Source organism: Gavialis gangeticus, unplaced genomic scaffold (assembly GCF_001723915.1).
Source record: "Gavialis gangeticus isolate Ggan-Ray unplaced genomic scaffold, GavGan_comp1, whole genome shotgun sequence".
Taxonomy (NCBI): Eukaryota; Metazoa; Chordata; order Crocodylia; family Gavialidae; genus Gavialis; species Gavialis gangeticus.
In genome coordinates, this window is record NW_017729034.1 from 34,109,622 (window position 1) to 34,130,732 (window position 21,111).

Genomic DNA, 21,111 nt, shown 5'->3' on the forward strand with positions numbered 1-21,111 from the left:
ATTTTTTTTTTTTTTTTTTTCTATGATAAAAATAACAAAAGCAAACACCAAAGCATATAGGTATTTAGAATTTATTTTATGATGATGATGATAGAGGCACTGGTAGGCTTCCAAATTGCTTTAAATATATTAATAAAACATTGCCCAACTGATCTCTCTCTCTCTGTGTATATATGTAGTGCCATTTCATTTTAATCATGGAAGAACATGGATATTTTGGTATTTTAATGAGTGATTTTTGGGATTTTTTTATCAAAGGATTTGAAATTTTTAAACAGAGACCACCAGGATCTTTGCTAGTGAAGGAAGTGGCAGGACTCAGGCAGAGGAGCCTGCCCAGGGCTGGCATTGGGGACCCAGCTGGAGGGCCAGTGAGGTGGCAGACCTTCTGGCCATTTCGGGCCAGGAAAACATGCTTTGACAGTTTAAAGCATTCCACCACAATAAGCACATCTTCCAGGCAATAGCTGGCCAGATGTCAGGGCAAGGGAGCAGTGCTGCACAAAGGCCAACTGTGCAGCCACCGCCCACTGGCAGCTGGCCAAGAGGTGCAGACAGCTCTGCTACAGGGCCCATGCCACAGCCCAGGTTGCTGTGTGGTCCCCATCCAGGTCTGGCAGGCATGCAGATGTGTGGCTGCAGGTCCAAGGGGAAGATGCTGTCCCAGCTGGCAGCAGGACACAGCCAGGCAGCATCCCTTGCTGCCAGGCTGCTGCAGTGGGTAGAGGGTGCAGGGGCCACTCTAGCAGTCCAGCTGGCACAGGGGCCAGTGTCCCCATATATCAACTGGCTGGGCCTCAAACTCCTGAGAGCAATATCTGCCATGGGGCTAGGGGTGAAAGCATAGCACCCTGGGATGCTGGAGGACTAAACTGTAGCTTCTCTCAGAAGGGAATACGTATAGACATTTATTCTCCCAGGAGAGTTTCTCCTAGGAGGAATGTAACCTTTGCTGTACCTGGGTAGTTTTTCTCGAGGAGTGGCCATTTTTGCTGTGGGAGAAAACTCCTGAACAGCTGTATACTCATGGTTTCTACTAGAGGAGCAGCAACTCTCCCAGGAGAAGCTGAATGTCTGTATGAAAACTCCTTGGCCCCTCAGAGCAGTAAAAAATATATATTTTTACACAAATGATTTTGGTTTATGATTGATTATACTAGTATTGTATTCTTATACAAGTATTGTATTCTTGTTATGTGCTTTGGACGATAAGCAAACAGTACATGGTGCTTTTTCATAAAGTTTTTCAGCACTCCAGTGAAGCAAAGCAGCTATAAATCTGGCCAAGTATCTGATTAAGATGTCTGTTTTGGCTGCATGGCCTTACAGGACTGATATACAACAGTCAGAGCAGAACAGTACAACAACTGTGATGTTAAAATTTAAAATGTTTTGTTTTTTATATTTGCAAAATTTATACTGTGTAACAGATTCACTGTTGGTTACATTGACTGATTTCAGTGGACCTATGTCAGGGCTGACTTAGTCACTTTGCCTATAGTCTGTAAGCCTCTTCCCCTTATTCAGTGGTAAGTAAAAGCCTGGGGAGTTTAGTCAAATAATTAGGTAAATACAGATGCAGACTATGGCATTTTCTTAACTCATAGGCTGGCAAAAGTGAAAGTATTTGTTTTGGAAGCTTGTTGGTTTAAAACCAGGCGGCTGTCCAGTTGCTTAATTTCTGCCAGGAGTCCCAAAGCATTATACAATTACATTATTTCATTTCATATTGATTTACTTCAGTTTAAAAAAAAATCCTCTGAGGATATTTAAGTGGGTGACATGACAATTTGCTGAAATTGGATTTGTTTTAAATTTATGGAAGATACATCTTTATTGTGTGTAGTTAGCTATTACAAAGGAGGCATGAGGGGGAGAAAATTCTTTAAAGATGCAAATCACTTCTGCCCTGAATTTTCAAATGGAATGGTTTTGTTGCCTTAGTACCCATTACCTAGTATTTGAAAATAATGTTAACAGACACTGTTTCCATTTAATTTAAAACAATAACAACCAAAAAACATAATATCCCCTAGCATGTTAATATTTTAACTTATATCACTAAATTTGGCTACTCCTGAACCTTTTGTTTTTCTTATATAGGCACAAAATCTCTAACAGAAAGCCAGGGTCTATTCCCCTTTTCCATGAGTTTGTTGGCTGCCAGCTTCTCTGATAGTAGCAGCAGTAGTGCATGGGTGACTCTGACAGTAACAGATCTTAGTATCCTGAATGTCCTCCTGAAAGCACTCTGCCATTTCATCTGGTATAGAAGGGATCTTGAGAGAGAAGAAAGTGATAGTCCTGTTCTCTCCATTAATGCCAAGGTTCCTGAAAGTGAGCACTCCTGATTCTTCCCATCTTTGTTGGTAGTACAGATATGTGGCTGACATGCTGTCCTCTGGCATTAGTGAAGTTAATAAGAGATTTGATGATTTCTTGGGCCTCTGTCTCAAACAGGAGAAAGAAAATAAGCATATAGGAAGACGTAATGCCTAAATTCTCTTTATTCTCTGAAGCCAAGGAACAGTCCTCCTCTTTAGACTCCCTAGTGCGTGATAGACAATAATTGGGAAAGCTGGCTTTTAAAAACACATGACCTTCAGGAATGTGAAGTTCATCTTTAAAAATTGATCCTGAAGGTTTCTAGTCTTCCAAGATAGCAAGATAGCATAAAATAGTAGCATCTCAGGGATGGTGCCTTGTCCTAAGTATCTTTCTTCCTTGCAATTGATTTTGATTAAAAAGAGAAAGCATCACGGTCCTTCTCAGTTCTCCACTTCTAAATAATTCACTTGCTAGGGTCCAAGGGAGAATAAGCATATGTTCTTCTAGAACTGAGTTCACAATACTTCCTCCCCTGCCCTTCACAGTGCCCTCAGGGTAACTTCCAAGATGTCAGGTCTGCTCCCAGCAGCCCCTTCATAGCATCAGATGAAGTAAGCGATTGCATGTGAGAGCTTAAGCAAGTATGATTTAATCTTTGAGGTACAATTCTAACCTGTATTCTGCCTGACTTCAGACTAACATGGCTAACTAACTCTCTCTACTGAGTTTAAATAGAGCAAGGTTCAAACATCCAAAGCTAAGCACATGAGAGAGGTTCAGGTCAGCCACCAACCTGAAGACTATTGTCTTTCTTTAATATGTTTCCAGCAATATCAACAAGCCATGCCATAACATGTGTGGCTCTTTATGCCACTGACATAAAGAACCATAAACTGTGGTTCTTTATGCCACAGTTTTAAATGCCAGATGTTTCAGCAATGGAAGCACTTGGTCCAGTAGAAGTTTTGCTACTAATGGTAATGAAGCCATCATTTCATTTGGTCTCCCTGGTCCCATCTTCTACAGGCCTCCAAAACTGCCTCACATTCTTTGGGACAGTTCTAAATACAGTAATTAAAGAGTCATTAGACTGCCCAACTGTGGAAAAATAATATTTCAAAATAATATTTAATTGAGTGAGAAACTAATTGAAATAACAAAGGTAATGTTGGGGTTTTTTCTGAGACTGGCAAAGGGTGTAATGTAAAAAGGAGTTATTCTATCTTCGTGTGTATTTACAGCCTGGAAATAAGATGTACATGGTTCTTTCCTTGCGGTTATTGCTCTGAACCATTCTATGTACTAAAAAAGTACCTGGTCTAAGCCAGCTGTGCTTCAGTAACACACAGTGGATAAAGAATAACTATTTATAGGTCTTATGTATAATTTGTCTGTCTGTAGGTAAATCTGAACACTTTAAACTCTTTTGAAAGCATGAGGATGGTTGTGAATTATCCATATTCCAGATCATCACACCCAGTGAGCATTAAGGATTGTAAGAAACTTAATATTGCCCATGTATGCCAACTCATTTTTAAAATAGTGGTAACTGTGTTGCTTTAAGTTGTGGGGTTTTACGTACAAAAGTGGCCAAGAAAAGCTTTTTATTTAGTTTGAACAGTGCAAAACAGCACCCAAGCCAGCCAAAAAAAAAAAAACTTCAGTAAATCAATTTTGATTAAATCTTTATGAAAACATAACATCTGCCAGACAAAAAATGTTTTTAAGTTTTAGCCTGTGGAAATAGAGTGGCTTATTATAAACTCCACAGTGGAAAAACTGAAAGTCCTTTCACTGTTGCATCAGAGCAGAGGTGGGTGTGTGTGTGTGTGTGTGTGTGTGTGTGTGTGACGATAACATATATGTTGTGTGTCTTCTGTGTCTACCCAGGGAATTTTGGGTGGTGGTCCAGAGAAGTACCATATAAGCAGATTATCTCCCTTCCTTCCTTTTTTCTTCCTTCCCCTGCCAATGAGCTCACTCCATATGGGTATGATGCACCTAAAAATACTAGAAAATCTTCTTTCTCTTCAAAGAAAACAAAATGCATGCCAACAGTGGATCGTTCTGAAGAGAGCGAGACACTTAATTTTAAAACCCAATGCAACCTTTCACTTGATGCCTTTTAGAAAATAAAGCGCAAGTGAAAAGTGTACTGTGAGGAGTCAATTTATATGTAGACATGCAGTTATATGTATAAACCCCCATGCTGCACATTATAGCACATAATTAGCACTGTGCTGTACAGGGGTGAAGCAACATGCTTTTTAATGAACAGGGAACAGCGAGCTTGTCAAATAATATTTTTCTCAAAAACAGGACTTTTGAAGAGGCTTTTGGAGTGGGAAATTTAAGAAAGATAACGAAAATAACTATGGTTTCTTAATATTTTTTATCTGTGAAACATTATTTTAATGATTTTGAGTGAAAGACTTACTGACGACACTTAGCAAATAACAATTTGGCCCTTGCCAGGCAACCATTGAGACTTGGCTAGGATGCTTGCTTTCTCCAAGCAGTGCTATTTTTACATGGCCAAAGAAGTAGAAGCCAGGCAAGAAAATAGTTTGTGTATACTTAATTGTTGTGTGCTGGCTACCTTAATACTGTGTAAAGATATATTTTGTAACAGCTTCCAGCAAGAAATTGTGAAAGGTTTGCCTTCAGTAAAAATGGAAAAACTGTGGTCAGTGGCAGTGGCTAGGTATCTCTTATGACCTTTACTTCTGGATAGATTCTTATATTTTACAATAAATTTAATTGCATGCTTTTCTAGACTTTGTGAATAATTGCTGACTGCTGCAGAAGAAAACTGAAGCTCTGATGAAGGTTAGGGAGCAACTGAATAGGAGTATCAAGGTGTTGCGGAGCACTTAAGTGCCCTGCTCCTTTTAAAGAGGGGAAACTGCTAGGAAAGATCCCTAGCAGTGAGTGAGGAGCCCCAGCTGCTGGTTGCCAGGGCAACCAGAGTTAGCTGGTGACTCACACCTGCCAGAGGTCAGCTGACAGGAAGGGGCCTGGCTCACATTTAAGCCCCAGAGCTGAGGCCAGGCTGGCAGTTCCCTGCCCAGCGAGAAGCCCCGGTGGCGGAGGCAGCGAGACGGGGCCTCAGAGAGCCCAGGGAGGACAAGGGGGCCAGAGTAGAATAAGGCCCAGACCAAACTATGTGAGTACCATCTGGCTTGGGCTGCGGTGTAGGGGAGCAAAGGAGCCACAGATAGTGCCCCCTTTGCATCAGGGCAGTAAAATGAGCAGCCTCCCGCTTAATTAACATATTCTAATTAATTAACAACAATGCATGGCAGGTGAGAAGGCGGGTGGTTGGCCCATAACAGGTGTGTGGGGTCACCAGTAGACGGACCCCGAAGAGGTACACCTGTCACACAAGGTTATTAAGCTTTACATTCCCTAGGCACATCTACATGAGGCACTGACTGTGCAGTAGCCTGATACTACTGTGCAGTAGCATCGTGTGGCAAAACCCATGCCAACATACTACCGCACGGTATTATTAGGTTACTGCACTGTAGTATCATCTAAAAGGCATTCACTGGGACTACTGTGCAGTAACTTGGGTTATTGCGCATTTGTTTAGTACTTGTATAAGCAAGCCAAATAAACCATAGCTATTTTCATTATCTTTCTTGTATAAGCAAGCACTAAATAAATGCCGAGTAACCAGCGCGCAGTAGCAACATAGCTAGACACACCCCCTGTCTAGCTATTTTTATTCACCATCAGCAACCTGCAGTGCAGCAAGGCAGCATTTTTAAATATCCAAGCCTTTGGTTACAGTAGGACTTTCTCCATAAGTGCATGATCTTACTGACACCGCTCATTTTTCACATCCTGGTTCTCATACAACTTTTTGACATTGCTTTATACTTTGTTTGTCTCTCTTGTCTGCCCACTTTATGTAGGTTAGGCCAGCAATTACCAAGAAACTGTAGTGCTTCAGTCCTCATACAAATGTAGAGTTAGGCCTAATCTATTTCAGTAAGCATATGGTGCTGGGGTTGAAGTCCTTCTGTATAGGAGCAGGTTTCTGATTTTCACTACAGAGGCACCAGATAGCCTCCACTTGAAAGAAAAGCAGTGGTTCCTCCAATAATTTAAGGTTCATCTCATTTAAGCAAACACATTTTCCATCTCTTCGTTGCCATTTTGGTGCTGTTCTTGCTTTGACTGGGGCGTTGTTCACTCATTGTGCTAAATGGTGGAACTAAAAATATACCAGTAACCCGTTCAGTCTCAGGATTCCCTTGTGGCTTCAGGCATGTGCCTAGATAGGTAAAGGAAAAAGTGGTAAAAGACAATGAGAAGCCATAATGAAGACAATTTCAGAAAGCCCCTTTATGTCAGACTGCCATCCTGACAAGTGACAGGCTCACTGGCATGCACTATTTGTCAGCATTAAACTGGACACCTGTGTAACAATATCAGTGTCTCACCACCACAGGAAAAGAAAAGATGCACCTTTCATAGAGGTGCACCAGCAACGTGCATAATGACAATAGCTGCCTTCTAATGGGCATCACTCTAGAGGATGATAATGGTTCTGCTCTTTCTTAGCAGGGAGGTCCCCGAGGGTAGTGATGGATAAGTGTTTGTCATCCTTTTGGGACCTTTTCTGTGGGGTTCCCCAGAGCATTATCTTACTGCCCCTTCTGTGCAATGTGTATATGAGGCTAATGACACCCAGCTCTTATATCTCCTTCTTTTCGGACCCTGGCCCAGCAGTCCCAGTTCTTTCCCAGTGGCTGCAGTTGGAACCGGATGCAGGTGATCCAACTGCAGCTGATGAGACACAAGTGATGGTCGGGGGACAGGCCATGTGACTTGGAGGGAAAGGGCTAGGAGTGTCTTTCACCATCTCCACCTGGTGAGAAGCCTGCAACCTTTTCTTTCAGATTCTGATCCAGCCATAATCATCCATGCCTTCGTAACCTCAAGGCTAGTTTACTGCAGTGTATTCTTCTTAGGGCTGCCCTTGAAGACTGTCCAGAAGCTGGTGCAGAAATAGAAATCATCATAGGAAAGTAGGGCTGGAAGGGACCTCTCTAGGTCATCTAGACCAGCTCCCTGTCTGAGGCAGGATCTTCCCTATCCAAATTATCTTATACAAATCCAGAATCTAAGCTTTTAGTAAAACTACCATCAACCTTGATGGGCATGAGTCGTCAGAAACACATAACTCCAGTGCTCCAGAGTCTGAACTGGCTCCCAATAGCTTACCAGGCACATTCAGTTACCATCAGTACACAAAGTCTGCTTGTCAAAAAACATATGGAAGGCTGTTCTTTGCAATTGCTCCTCAGCTCTGGAACTCCATCCCTCTTGAGGCCCACTAGGACTAAATATAGACATTGGATTTATGGCACATTATAACCTGCCTAACATCTGACTCCCCAGGTACCCCTCCACTATTTACCAGCTACATTCATTCCCCTTCTCCCCCCAACCTGTCTCTCACCCACTGACTCCTCAATTTACATCTCCATGACTGCCTTTCTTGCATGCATACCAGCCTCTGGCTTCTTTACAATTCATTTCATCCAGGAAGAGCACAGACCAACTCAGATGCTTCCTCAGCCTGACAAAGGGTATTTGTACACAAAAGCTTGCAAAGAAGAATTTTTCCAACTATTTGAGTTGGTCTACTAAAAGATATCCTACTTGGGTAGGCATTCACTAAATAAAACTAGGGTGAGATATAGTTTGGGTGGCAGGGGTGTGGAGAAGCTTTGTTTTACCTTGTTATTCTAGTTCTGTTTTGAACTGTTTTGGTCCTCTTTTCACTGAAGTTATTCTGTTTTCTTATTGTAAGCTACCCTCAGCCTTTGCTGAGAAGGATGGCATATACATTGAATAAATAAACAAACAAATAACCAATAATAATGTTCAGAATCATTCACTAGGTGGGTTACCATAATGCAGTGTCTTATCTATCCTTTCAGAAACCTTAACAGAGAAAAGAGTTAACCCTTCAGTGTTAAAAATGTATTTAGTTTTTTGATGTTTGCACTTAAAACTTCCTACACTGTGATAAGCTCATAGCAGCTCAGTTGGTATTTTGCACTGTTCCTTGTGATGAATGTACAGCACTATTTTTTACCATAAAATGGATTATACTTTTAAAATCTGGTGAGGTTGTGTGTCATCAGTCCCTGCATAATAGATGATACTTTGAGTAGTGAACCAAAAGTCTTTTATTAAGACTCCTTTATATATTCTTTTGCATAATCAACTGTATAAGAATCAGTAGTGTAATGTGGGGTGGGTGAGTGGGTCATGTACCCTGGAAGTTGCCTTAAAGTGTCCTTCTCCAGAAAGACAGGGAGGTGGAGTGCCTCACCTCGGGGTTACTCACCGCAGCTTACTTTGCTATTGTGTGCCCTGCTGCCTTGCCTCACTCTGCTCGCACTTTTCAACTCTAGGAAGCAGTAACTTAGGTGTGGACAATAAGCATCACAGAGCATAGTGTTCAGGGGATTGTAGTTTTGTAGAGCAGCAGTGGAGTTTGCTGCTGGGTGGAGGTGAGAGACCTGACCCCCATTTTTTGCTGCAGAATTCAGCTCTTTTTGTTGCCCACTGGACATGGGCTTTGGCAGAAAAAAAATGGGGTGAAAGCTTCCCCCCAACCTTCTGGCAGCAGCAAACTCTGCCACCAGTTTAGAGAACTAAGATCCGCAACACACCTTGCACTCCATGAACAAGCCTAAGAAGGTAGGAGAGGATGGGGGAGGAGTAAAGAATAAACAGGTTGTGTTTTTTCCATGCTACAGCCCTGATGAGAATACAGCAATAGAAGGCAGCATTTTGCATTCAGAACTGAAAAGTAGGTTTTGAGTGTATTATCTGTCTTTGCTTTTATCATAGGTATCTCAGTTGTCTTGGATTGAGAAAAAAGTAGCTGCAGCTCTTTTTGGAACTCCACCAACTTCAACAATAGAGGAAGCCTTGCAGAATTTCTTAAAGGTAGATCCTATCCAAGAGTTTTCTTGAACAGTTGTTTTTCAGATGATCTCTGTAACTGTTTTCAAGAGATTTGCTCAACAAATGATGTTCGACAGTTATACATTCAAGGCTTCTCTAAATACTACAAATTCCTGTAATAAAAGATTTTCCTTCTTTTTTTCTTTTTTAAAATTAAATGACATAGGATGACCAATCCCAGTTATTCCCTATTCTCTTTTAACTACACTACAACATCTTGCCAGATTAGTTGCTATCAGACTGAATGTCACATCTGTAGTGCAAAATTAGTAATGATTCTGAGTTTTAATCTTTTTGCGGGGGGAGGGGAGGGAGGGGAGAATAGCGTATGTGGGGAAAACGTTGATGTTCTTCAAGTGGAAAAATCAGAGACATTGCCCCTTTTAGCATCCAACTGAAACCTGAGAATAGAAAGTTTAGATGCTCTAAGGGGGCAATGTTTGGATTAGTACAATCCTATTCTACTCCACACAAGTCCCTGAAAATCCATTAAGATAAAAGGCAGGTAGGTGACCCTCTTCCTTGCCACTTTTTGTGACTTAGTCTTAGGGCTACTTTTTTCTCAATCCAAGACTAGGGCTAAAATGAATAGGTGTTATAATAGGTGTTATAAGAGTAGATGCATTAATTGTTTTTCAGGTACTTGAGCAGGGTGAAACAGCCAAAGCATTTACCTGCCTGATGTAAACAAGTTGCTTTGGCTTGAATCTTATTCCACCTATTAGAAATTAAAGTGGCACTAAAGTGTGTGACACTGTTTCACCCTGCTCAAGTACCTGAAAAACAATTAATGCATCTACTCTTAAAACACCTATTCATTTTAGCCCTAGTCTTGGATTGAGAAAAAAGTAGCCCTAAGACTAAGTCACGAAAAGTGACAAGGAAGAGGGTCACCTACCTGCCTTTTACCTTAATGGATTTTCAGGGACTCAAGTGGGGTAGAATAGGATTGTACTAAGATAATTAATAAGTGGAATTGATCCTGGCTCTAAAATAAGCACTTAAAATGCAATTGTGTTAATTGTACAGTTTCAAGAACAGTGCACGCACAGATTTTCTTGTTATTCAACTTAATTCAAAGGTATAGATGTTTATCAATATGAACATTGTGGACAGCTGAACAGTTTCTCACATTTTTCTACAGTATCAGACTTGCTTTTTCATGTCCCTCCTCTGTTTAAAAATAGATTTTTTTAAAAATCTTCTGTTGCATAACAATTTTTTATCTTTTTACGGCTTGATTTGAAAGCCCACTGAAGTCATTAGAAAGACTCCCATTGACTTTAGTGGGCTTTGGCACAGGGTCTCTGTCATTGATGCTGTAAAGTAGATCTTCTGCACCAAAATTATTTTTCTCATCTTAGGCTGATGATGCTGCTTTTGGTGGCAAAGTATGTAACTCATGGGGCATAAGTATATCATCATCAGTAAATTCTTAGTTCCTACGTTGCGGTTATTGACTGAAATAGCCCATTGCTTAAGAGAGATTTTGTAAAGTGTACAATCATCATTCTAATTTGCATGTCTTGTGTATGTTTAAAAAGGGTGAATATTTTTGGTTTATATTTCAGGAACATGTATTAAAAATACTCTGTTGACCATAAGTCATTAAGGGACAAGAGGATTATTAATTAAAGCATAATTCATTATTATCTCTCATCTCATGATAAAATAAGGGAATACAGTTGACTTTGTACCTAGAATGACAAACTTTTTGGTGGTGTGCAGGATTTTAAGGGAGCTAGGGTCAGTGACTTAAGAAGAATCTCAAAGTCCTGCTTTTTTCCAGATTTTGCATATTAACCATCATAATTTCAGGCATATATGTGTTAAGCAAGTCTTAAAGGATAATGAAGCATACAGTTGGAGATGATTTAGACAGCAAAAAAAACCCCAGCCTAGTCTTTGAGGAAGCGTTGTGCATTATTGAAAACTGTATGTTAACCACACAAATCTTACTGTGCTATTTTTCTGTCTCTCTTGTTTCCTGTATTTCATTACCCAGGCTGAAGAAATGCATCCTGGATATTCCAAATATAATTATGTCTATTTGGCAAAGGTAGTTAAAATGATTTGCTTGTTAAAAAAACAATTCATATATTCTGTTGTTAGTATGGCAGCTGTCTAATTATTTTAACACTTCTTTTTTCCTTCTTAGTGCTATAACAAACTTGGCCAGAAAAGCAATGCACTGAAGTACTGTGATTCTGCACTGTCAGTTTTATCAGTTACCAATGAGGTGGGTTCTAAAAGTGCTAAAACTTTTCTAGTGTAACTACTGCACTCATTAATGTTGTATCAAAGTAATAAAGTACAGTAATAACGCTACATCACTTAGCCTTTTAACAGTGGAACCTTCTTTCTCTCTCTCACCTTCACTTGAGCTGTTCTAATAGATGTCTGTCTAACAGCTCTGGATATCTATCCCACAATTTATATTTCTTCTCTTGAAAGCAGAATATTCTACAATTACTTTTTAAGGCCACCAGTGCACAGGGACCAGTAGCATAGGACATTGTTTCAGTTTGCCTTCGTTTTCTTCAGGCACACTGCCATTAAACTGGTACAATTTGAACTAGATTAGCATTGATTAGTTACAGCAGTGGATGCAACATGTTCTTCAGCCATTTGAAAGTCTTGAAATGGTTTATTTCATTTTATGTAGACCAGGCAGTACTGCTAGGATTAGCATTCACTCTCTGATCTCCCATGGAAGCAAGTTTCATAATTACTGATCTACAGCTGAAGATATTCTGATGTTCTAGAGTGTCAAAAGACAATCATGCATTTTGTTAGTTGAGGACCCTGCTTTTAGCACAGGATATGTGCTAGGAAGAAGAAAGAGAGGGAAGTAGTCCATAAGAGAAACTGGCATTATTCCAGTCATTTCTTTGAAGTGCAGGAGAAAGACATTAACATAGAACTATAATTTGATTGACAAGTATAGAATGTAGAGTATTAACATGTTCCGACACTGTCTTGGGTGGGCCTTAATATCAACCCAACTTGGTATATCACAATAGTTAATTAGGCAAGCGTTGCTTAAGTGTGATATCATCTTGTGTTATTATTGGTACAGATATGAACATGAATAATCTTAGTGTGGTGTTTTATTTTTTACTTTGTTGTAATATGCTTTCTGTTTTCCTTTTTTTTACTGATATTAAGAGTCTGCTATCAATTAGTGATAATTTTTTGCAGCACTTTGTTGTAGAAAAAATAAAAAATAGTAATTTAAGGGGAACCATTTGTAACTGAACCAGTGTGTAAGCATGGATAGTTCTGTATGCTTGTACAAGCTTTCCTGAATAGATTTATGTTTTCCTTCAAATACACCCTAATGCTGTCCAAATGGGGTTGCAGTTAATCAGTTCAGACACTGTGCAGTAATAACATACCAAGACAGAACACCTGGTTATGGTGGACACTACATTCCCTACACATAGCAAAGCAAAAGGATCTGTTCTCTTCAATGTGTGCATGCTTGAAGAGGTCTTGAGATACCATAGACTCTGTTCAGTGTTAAAAGAAACCCTCTGTTAAATAGTCTATTAGTTCTTCATCATCATCAAATTTTCTGGTGTTTAAAATGCTAACTGGATGCAGATGAATAGTGATAATCAGAACTGTGGAGGTTTATATAAGATTAGGCAATGAGCATTCAAACGCCCCTGTTCAACTAAACAATGTAACAATTTGCCCCTTTCTGCTGTGGCTGATTGTATAGATTTTACAGTGTTTTTGGACCAAAATTATTGTTTGCTTGACTTGGCCTCTTATTTATGACATATTTTGGATTAGATTTAAAAGAAATCCAGGGAACAAAAGGCATTGGGGTAATAGTGAGTAATGCAGTAAAACCAGTCTGTTTGATGAAAAACAAGCAAAGAGCAAATATAATATAGAGATTTGGAATGTGAATTGTGCCAGTTGTGCTGATGCTAAATTTCAACACTAGTCACATCTGAATCAGAATATTGTGTACTGAACTGATTATTGTATTAGAGGAAGACTGTTACCAAAATTGGAAAAATATGTTGGAAAAACTACTGAAATGTTATGGGTTTGGAGTTTAGGGTAGGAAGAATGATTAATCAGTTAAGGAAGAGAAGAGACTGTTCTAAGACTGAGGAGACTCATGGAAAGAAAATGGTAAATGGATACCAGGGAAGTGTGTAAAGTAGCAACAGATTTGAAAATACATAGCTCACAGATTGAAGCATAAGAAATAGGTCAGACAGCTATAAGAAGCAAGTCTGTAGATTGCTTCATCTTATAGTCATGCAGAGTCTCAAGATTATCATCTGACACATCGCTTTGGATACTGTCACAGTCATGCTAGAAATCTGTCAGTCTTTCCAACTGTAATCATATGCAGCATCTCAAATGATTAAAAATGCCTCTTCTGGTAGGAATTCCTTGATTATAATGTTTTTAAAGTACTGTCACTGATTGAGGTACATGTGTACATCAACAAATATTTTCAGAAGCTCAGTTATCAATAATAGACTAAATAATAAAGTCCTTGGCCTGGTTGGTTTTAAGGAACAAGAAATAAGGAATATATCATGGTACAATTAGCTGTTCTGCACAAACCCAAGAAGAGAAACATAGTTAGTGATGGCTTCATCCTTCAGAACTGGTGCTTAGCATCTTTGGCTCAGGCTATATTATATTCATAATGTTGATCCCAGAAAACAAAAAGGTTTAATCAACAAAGCTCTTTGACCTTAGTGTTAACTTATTCCTAGATACCGTCTCTGCTTTCCCAGCTACAGGATGTATTTCTTCCTGTGGTGAAGCTGTAGGAGAAGGCGTTGATGGGAGCAGCTCCCCCATGAACAGGAGGGAAAAAATCATCAACTGCAGATTATAAATAAGTCTCCAAAAAGAACAGCTGAAAATTCTCAAGTGAAATGACAAACTTCTTAAAGAAGTCTCCAAGTATTTGAGTTGGTCTAATAAAAGATACCAGATTTACACAAAGAAACTTGTCTGCCAGTGCCTATGTCCCTAGACCAGAGCGGGCAAGTATTTCAGGCGAGGGTCACTACCCAGTTTTGACAAGCTGTTGAGGGTCGCATGGGTAGCCCCGCCCCTTGACAGGTACCCTGCCCCCTGTTCATGAACTTGGGACTGATGTGCCAATGTCTTGGGACCAATGTCCCAGGGTCCGCACTGGTGGGGCCCAGAGCAGGGCAAAGGCTGGCAGGGGTCTGTGGAGCTGGGCTGGGCTGCACCAGCAGGGAGAGGGGGGAGCTGGTCCAGCTCCATAGAGCCCCTGCCAGTTGGGCCCCCTGTACTCCTGCCACCCTGCTCTGGGCCCTGCTGGTGCTGGCCTCAGGACATGGGTGCAGGCTCTGTGCTCCCACAACCACTCACTCCCAGTGCCCCCCCAGCCCCATGGTACAGGTGGGGGACAGCACACAGCCCCAACCCCCTGCTCGCTGGCAGGGAAGGAGCTGGTGCAGAGTGCAGGGAAAAGTGGCCCCTTGCCTGCCCCATGGCCTGCGCTCCCTGCTGCAGCCACTCGTAGCCTGCACAGGGCTGTCCTGAGCAGGCACAGGCAGCCCCATGCGGGTGAGGGAGGGGCCAGTTTTCCCCGTGCTCAGCACCAACTTGTAGCCCACCCCTGCTGCCAGCCTGGGCCCCACGTCGGCTCCGGGCTCGCCCATTGGGGCTGTGCACGGTGGCAGCAGCTGCACTCCTGGCCCCCCCGCCCCCTGCTTGCCATGCTGGGCGGTGTTTGCTGCTACTGCCTGCCCGGAGCTCACGCACTGGACAGCACAGAGGCGGCAGTGGCCCTGCCCTAAACCAACACGGGTACAAGCTATACCCCTGAAACTTCTTAAAGATAATTCCTATAAATCAGCTTGGCAGCTCTTAAATAAACAACCTCCACAGTAGCATGCATATTTTTTTTAAGTAAAGGAATGCAGGAGTCACAATACAGATTCGATTTGGAAGATTAAACTGATGCCACAGAACTATATTGGAGTCCTTTCTTTTTTTCACCATACTGAACTGAAGGCTTTGAGTCATATGATTGTCCCTTGATCATAAATCTTCTCATATTGTAAAGCACTGTTTAGCACTTTTGAGGTGCATAAGATATTAAATTGTCCTGCTTGCCTCTGGTTGCTATCCAGGTGGCTAAGCTTAAGGTCCTGGGAAACATTTGTCTCAAGAAAATAATTTTTTTATGTTCAAGGCTATGTGTAACCCATTGTTGAATATATAATGGCTACTCTGTCTACTAGTCATTGCAGTCCCATTTCTAAAACTCATTACTTTATAATGGACTTTTGAGAGACCTCAAATACTAAAAGCAGCACGTTAAATTCTGTTCAAACTAGATATGGTGGAATAACATGATAAAAAATTATTTTGTGAATTTTTGAGAGAAAAAATATTGCAATTTGAAGTGAAAATATGAGCAAGTATTTGAAATGTAAAAACAGCAAAGGGCTAAGTTTTCATAGTTCCAGCCTGAAAACACTGATTCCTTGTTTTCAGCAAAGAATCTTACATGCTTTCAGGAGTGACACTTGTAGCAAGAAACCCTAAAAAACCGATTTTATCATGACTAAGAGGGAAAAAAAGCAAAATAGAAGGAAAAACCTGTTTTATCTCCTGCATCTGAGCCTCTGGGAACATGACACACTTACCTCCTGGGAGCACTAAATTTACTGTTAGGAAAATAAAAAGGATAATAAAGGGGGAAATAGTGAATTTCTTTGAAAAAAATTAGCAGTTCTAATAATCCAAGGCTTTTTAGAAAAATAAATAGGAAGAATAAGGGTTATTAAAAAAAGAAAGAGGAAATATTAGGCTTAGAAGACCTGAAAAAAAGCAAAGTAGGAGGAATTGTTTAAGTGTAGTGGGGATATAGCAGTGTCTTATTGAAAATTCAGACAATAGCTGTATTGAACTGGCATTAAGATTGAGACTATATTACAGCATTGTGTTGATGGTAAAAAATTACAACTGTTAAAAGCACTGGGAATTCAGAGCTAAAGGTAAACAGTTAAAAAATACAAACATTTAAAAAGTTTTAGCAATGTACAGTAAATGTCTTGGTAACCTTCGTAAGTTAGCAGGGACCATGAGTCTTGCATGGATTCTTTTAAGGGCTAGAGTGGCTCTTGCAGATTTTAAAAAGTCTATAAGGAGGCAAATATGCACCCAGAAATGAGCATTAATATTGTGGGATTTGGGGAAAGGGGGCAGAAAAGTCAGAGTAGTCAGCTGAGAAACCTAGAGATCAGTAGGATCCCTGAACAGAGACAAAAATGCAGCAGTTGGAAAGAATGTAGATATAAGGGTTTTTTATATGTATGTATAAGTCACCGCACTATCCCTAATGTGGTGCACTCTCATCTTGAATACTGTGTGCAGTTCTGCTTCCCACATCTCAAAAAGGAGGTGGTAGAACTAGAAAAGGCACAGAGCAGGGCAACCAAAATGATCAGGAGTACTGAGCAGTTGCTATACAAAGAGAGACAAAAAAGGAGAGGTCTCTTCAGTCTGGAAAGGAGAAAAAGCTAAGTGGAGATGTGATAGAGGTCTATGAAATCATGAAGGGTGAACAGGGAACCAAGTGAACAGGGAACTGTTGTTCACCAACTCCCAGAATACTAGAACTAGGAGGCACCCACTGAGATTAGTAGGTGACAGGTTTAAAACTAGAGAAAGTACTTTTTAATGCAACGTGTAGTTAACTGGTAGAACATGTAGTTAAGAGGAGGTGGTAGAGGCAGATAGCATAGCCAAGTTCAACAAGGGACTAGACATTTGTGGATGATAGATCTATTAATAGCTGTTGAACAGAACAGTTGGAGATGTTTTCTCTGGCATCTCTAAACCAGTAATGGTGGGTGCCAGGAAAGGTAATGGATAGGAGAGAGATCACTCTAGATGTATCTGATTCATTGCTCTCTCTCTAGCATCCACTTCTGGCACTGTCACAGATAGGATATGGGTTCAATAGGCCATTCATCTCACCCAATATGGCACTTATTATGTTCTTAATGATAGGTTCATATTTTGAATATTTTCACTGCAAAGAAAAGGGCTAAAAACATTGGGTCAGATCCCATTCACCTATTAGGTGTCTACATACCATTTAAGCATCTATATCTGATCCTATTCTACCCTGCTTAAGTCCCAGAAAAACCATTACTGCATCTACTTTTCTTACATGCCTTCACCTTAGCCCTAACAATAAGTCACACAGAGCAGCAAGGAGGACCCACCCTTTTGATTTATGGATTTTTCAAGCACTTGAACAGGGTGTAATAGAATTGATGCCTAACAGGTAGAATAAAATATGGCTTATCATTCATGTGCGTGTATGTATTAGAGCCCTGAACTCCATCCTTGATGGATTTTACGACCCAGCTAGACAAAGCCTTGGCTGGAATGATATAGGTGGGGGTGGATGGTCCTGCTTTGAGCCAGGGGTCCCTTCCTGAGTTCCTTTCTTTCCTGAGGTCCCTTCCAACCCTAATTTTTCTATTATTTTATGATTTTAATTAATGGTGTGATGGGCTCTGATCCCAAAAAATCATGGGCCCTGCTATGCCACATGTGCATGCTAAGATGCTTGATATTGGGATCAGATCTCAATTGTGTCCTTTCTACTTGCCAGTATAGGTGGAGTCCTGGATCATAATTTCAGACTCCACCTGCACTGACAGGTTCAAAGCAACATGCCCACAACCCTGCATGTCAGGCTGCAGGTGCTCAGTTTTGAATTTGCTGTGTTATGTGGAGTTGATTGACTCCCCCAGCTTAGCATTTAAATAGCTGTGTGCCCACATCCTCCTATGTGGGGCTGCCACCCTGTGGCTTTGAATCTGCTGTGTGTGAGGGGAGCCAGCTGACTTCTCTCACCATCAACACTTGTGTTATTCATGCCATAACTGTAATGTCTGCCAGGGACCTTAGAAAGAGAGTGAGTGCAAATAAGAATTGCAGACTTCAGTCATTTGTCTTCATTTGAAAGTGTGTTGTGCCACAACAGGTCATTTTGATGTTTGTAACTCTTTGGTTAGCATCTTCCAAAACATGTCTTTTCCCATCTCAAAACTGGATCTATTTACTAGACTTTGCAAAGTCAAATACTCTGCTGAATCTAATTTGAAGTCCCTATACTAGGCAATAAATCTAATTTGAAGTCTAGGCTAGGATATTTTTAAGGTAAGACATGGCAGAGAATAATTAAAACAAGATTACAATACTACAAAGTTTTGAATAGAAATTGTATTCATTTAGGGACCACAGGAGAATCAGATTTATGGGTAAAAGTAAGTCTCTTGCTAAGTTCTGTTAAGGCTGCCTCTTCTCCATAACTTGTTGTGGGAAGGAGCTAAAAGTCCTGGTAAACCACCACCATCAGGAATATCAACATTTGTACAGAAACAAGAAAGGTGCATAGTTAGGTATTTTTCTGAAGAAATTACTTGTAAAATAGAACTCTGTGAATAATGTGAGTCAACCTAAAACGAAAATGTGCAGTTTTCTTACTGAAACTTCACCCACCCTAAACTTATTTCAGGTTGAAAAAATAATTTATGCATCAGTTCATGTATAAATTCAGCTTGCAACTTAAGCTAGGGGTTGGAGTGGGGAGGAAGCTAGTTTTATTTTGTGGAAGATTGGTGTTTAGCTGTCACAAGTTTGGGATGTGTTGACTACCTGTACGTAGGTTGCCACACTGTGGCCTTCTTCAGGCAGGCTTGTGTTCCCTGAACGGTGCCTCAGCCAGCCCCAGTATTAAACAGCATATTTTCCAGGCTGGTTTTTGTTCCCTTGAACAGTCCCTCAGCAGTAGAGTCTTTAAACAAGCATAGCAAATATACAAAACCTTGGGACACTGGGAAAGGTCCCCCTTGGCTCTTATCTTCACAGCTGTCTTGTCTTCCATGCAGTTCAGCTCACCATTGCCGTTGCTTCATCTATGTTTGCACTCTCTGGGCACAGATGAGCGCAGTAGTACGGTATGTGGTGCTGCAGACACGTTTGCAGAACCACATTCTGCACAATATGGTGTTCTGTGCACTGCTTGGCGGGGGGCGTGTTCTGCAGGTTTTTGTTGGGTTTTTTTTGACCCCTGGATATCCAGCACGCACTGCTGAAAAACAGCACGGCTGTCTGGAGCTGTGCTGTGGCTGCCAGCCAGGCTCCGCCCAGCAGGATCACTGTGGCTGCAGCCCCAGGAGGCCCCCAGGACCCCAGGTAAGACTGCTGGGCTCAGCCCAGTGCTGGCCGAAGCCTCCCCTACCACCCCCGAGGTAACTTGCTCCACACCAAAGTGCGCATGGCACAGGCATTCTCTAGGGACAAGTAGCTGCCTTGCAAGGTGCACTGCTGCTGCTTGTCCCTGGGGAACCAAATGTCCGTGCATGTCTGGGCGTGCCCTCGTGCCTCTGCTTTCTAGGGTTTTTAGCACCAGCAAGCCACTCCCTTATTAGCAGCCTTTTGACAACTGTAGCTCCTCATCCAGGCTGGCAGACTCCTCTTAAGAGGGCAGGCCACCCTTTTATATTACCATATTAAAATGTAACCAAATGGTGGTGAGATTTGGTTTTTGAGGTTAGACACAGAACAATAAGGATATTAAAATTTATGTAACTTAACTGGGAGAAACTGAGTTTAAGTCTTTTCTAGAAGACATAACTATGCAACACAAACCATAAAGATAGTTGAAATATCTGTTTTTTGACATTTTGAAAAAGTATTTTTGTATATAACGTGCACTTAGAGCATGAGGAGTTGTGAAAAGTCTCATACTTATTTTTTCAGCCTTGGTGGTATTAATATTGAGAAGCTTGAGAAATCATGGCATATTTCCACAGGAAGACATGAAAAGCATGAGAGAATGTAAAACACTATCTTGTGGCATGCAGCAATTTCATAACATGTTGCAAGTGGGGGACTTGATTGATTGAAATATCTTAAAGGGAAAACAATATTATGAAATTATACATTAGTTAATGGTTGTTTGAGTCAGGCACATTATTTATGAAATGCTATCAAAAAACTGAGGACAAGCAGTACTTAGTTTATAGTTAGTACTAGGCTGTTCTGAGCCTTTCTGGATAGAGTGGGATATCCCAAAAGTGAAAAAGCTGTGTTCTGTTACCAGCCTCTCCTTTACAAGAGTTCTTAGAAACAATCACATTTTTATTCCTGTTTTTAATAGCAGAGAAAGATGCAGAACAATTGCCCAGGCTTTGGCCTGGAGTAATGTACAGTTTTCTTTTTTTCTTTAAACAAAAAGGTTGGCCAGTGTATTTCCTTTCCTTTATTGCCTGTTCTGAAGAGAAGAGGCATTTATGTATGACTGTACTGAAGACCTATTTTAAAATTATATAATTTGTAGAGTGAATAAAAGAATATTGTGTAATTTTGACAGACTTACCAGAATACACCAGGATATGATAGAGCCTGGGACATCATTGCTTTTGGCTGAGAAATGTGAGACTAGGATGAAATAGAACTAAATCTTCCATTTTGAAACTGCTGAAAACAATGTCTGGACACTTACGTCTTAGCTTAGTCCTGAAAATTATTTCTGAGTTCCATAGAACTGTCATAACTAGATAAACATATGTGTATTCATTCTGAACCAAATCATGGCAATCTCTTGATGCAAAGATTGTATATTCTCCAGATCTTCCTTTAAGAGCCTTGGACCTGACACTCTAAGAGAGGTTAATTGAGATGGAATTTAAGGGGCATTGAATTTATTGTAACATTTCTTCCCATTACTGAGAATACTCT

The 21,111-nt window shown here is 40.7% G+C and overlaps 1 protein-coding gene across 2 annotated transcripts in view; it reads left to right on the forward strand.

Moving 5' to 3' along the window:
- RMDN2 (regulator of microtubule dynamics 2) overlaps positions 1 to 21,111 on the forward strand; it is a 77,409-nt gene that overhangs the window by 47,714 nt on the left and 8,584 nt on the right. Inside the window, exons 8-10 of one of the 2 annotated variants that reach the window (XM_019527159.1) lie at positions 9,208 to 9,306; positions 11,330 to 11,383; positions 11,483 to 11,563. In XM_019527159.1, coding sequence (XP_019382704.1) covers positions 9,208 to 9,306; positions 11,330 to 11,383; positions 11,483 to 11,563 — 234 coding nt within the window. The remainder of the gene's footprint in view (positions 1 to 9,207; positions 9,307 to 11,329; positions 11,384 to 11,482; positions 11,564 to 21,111) is intronic. The other variant, XM_019527160.1, reaches the window with a different exon arrangement.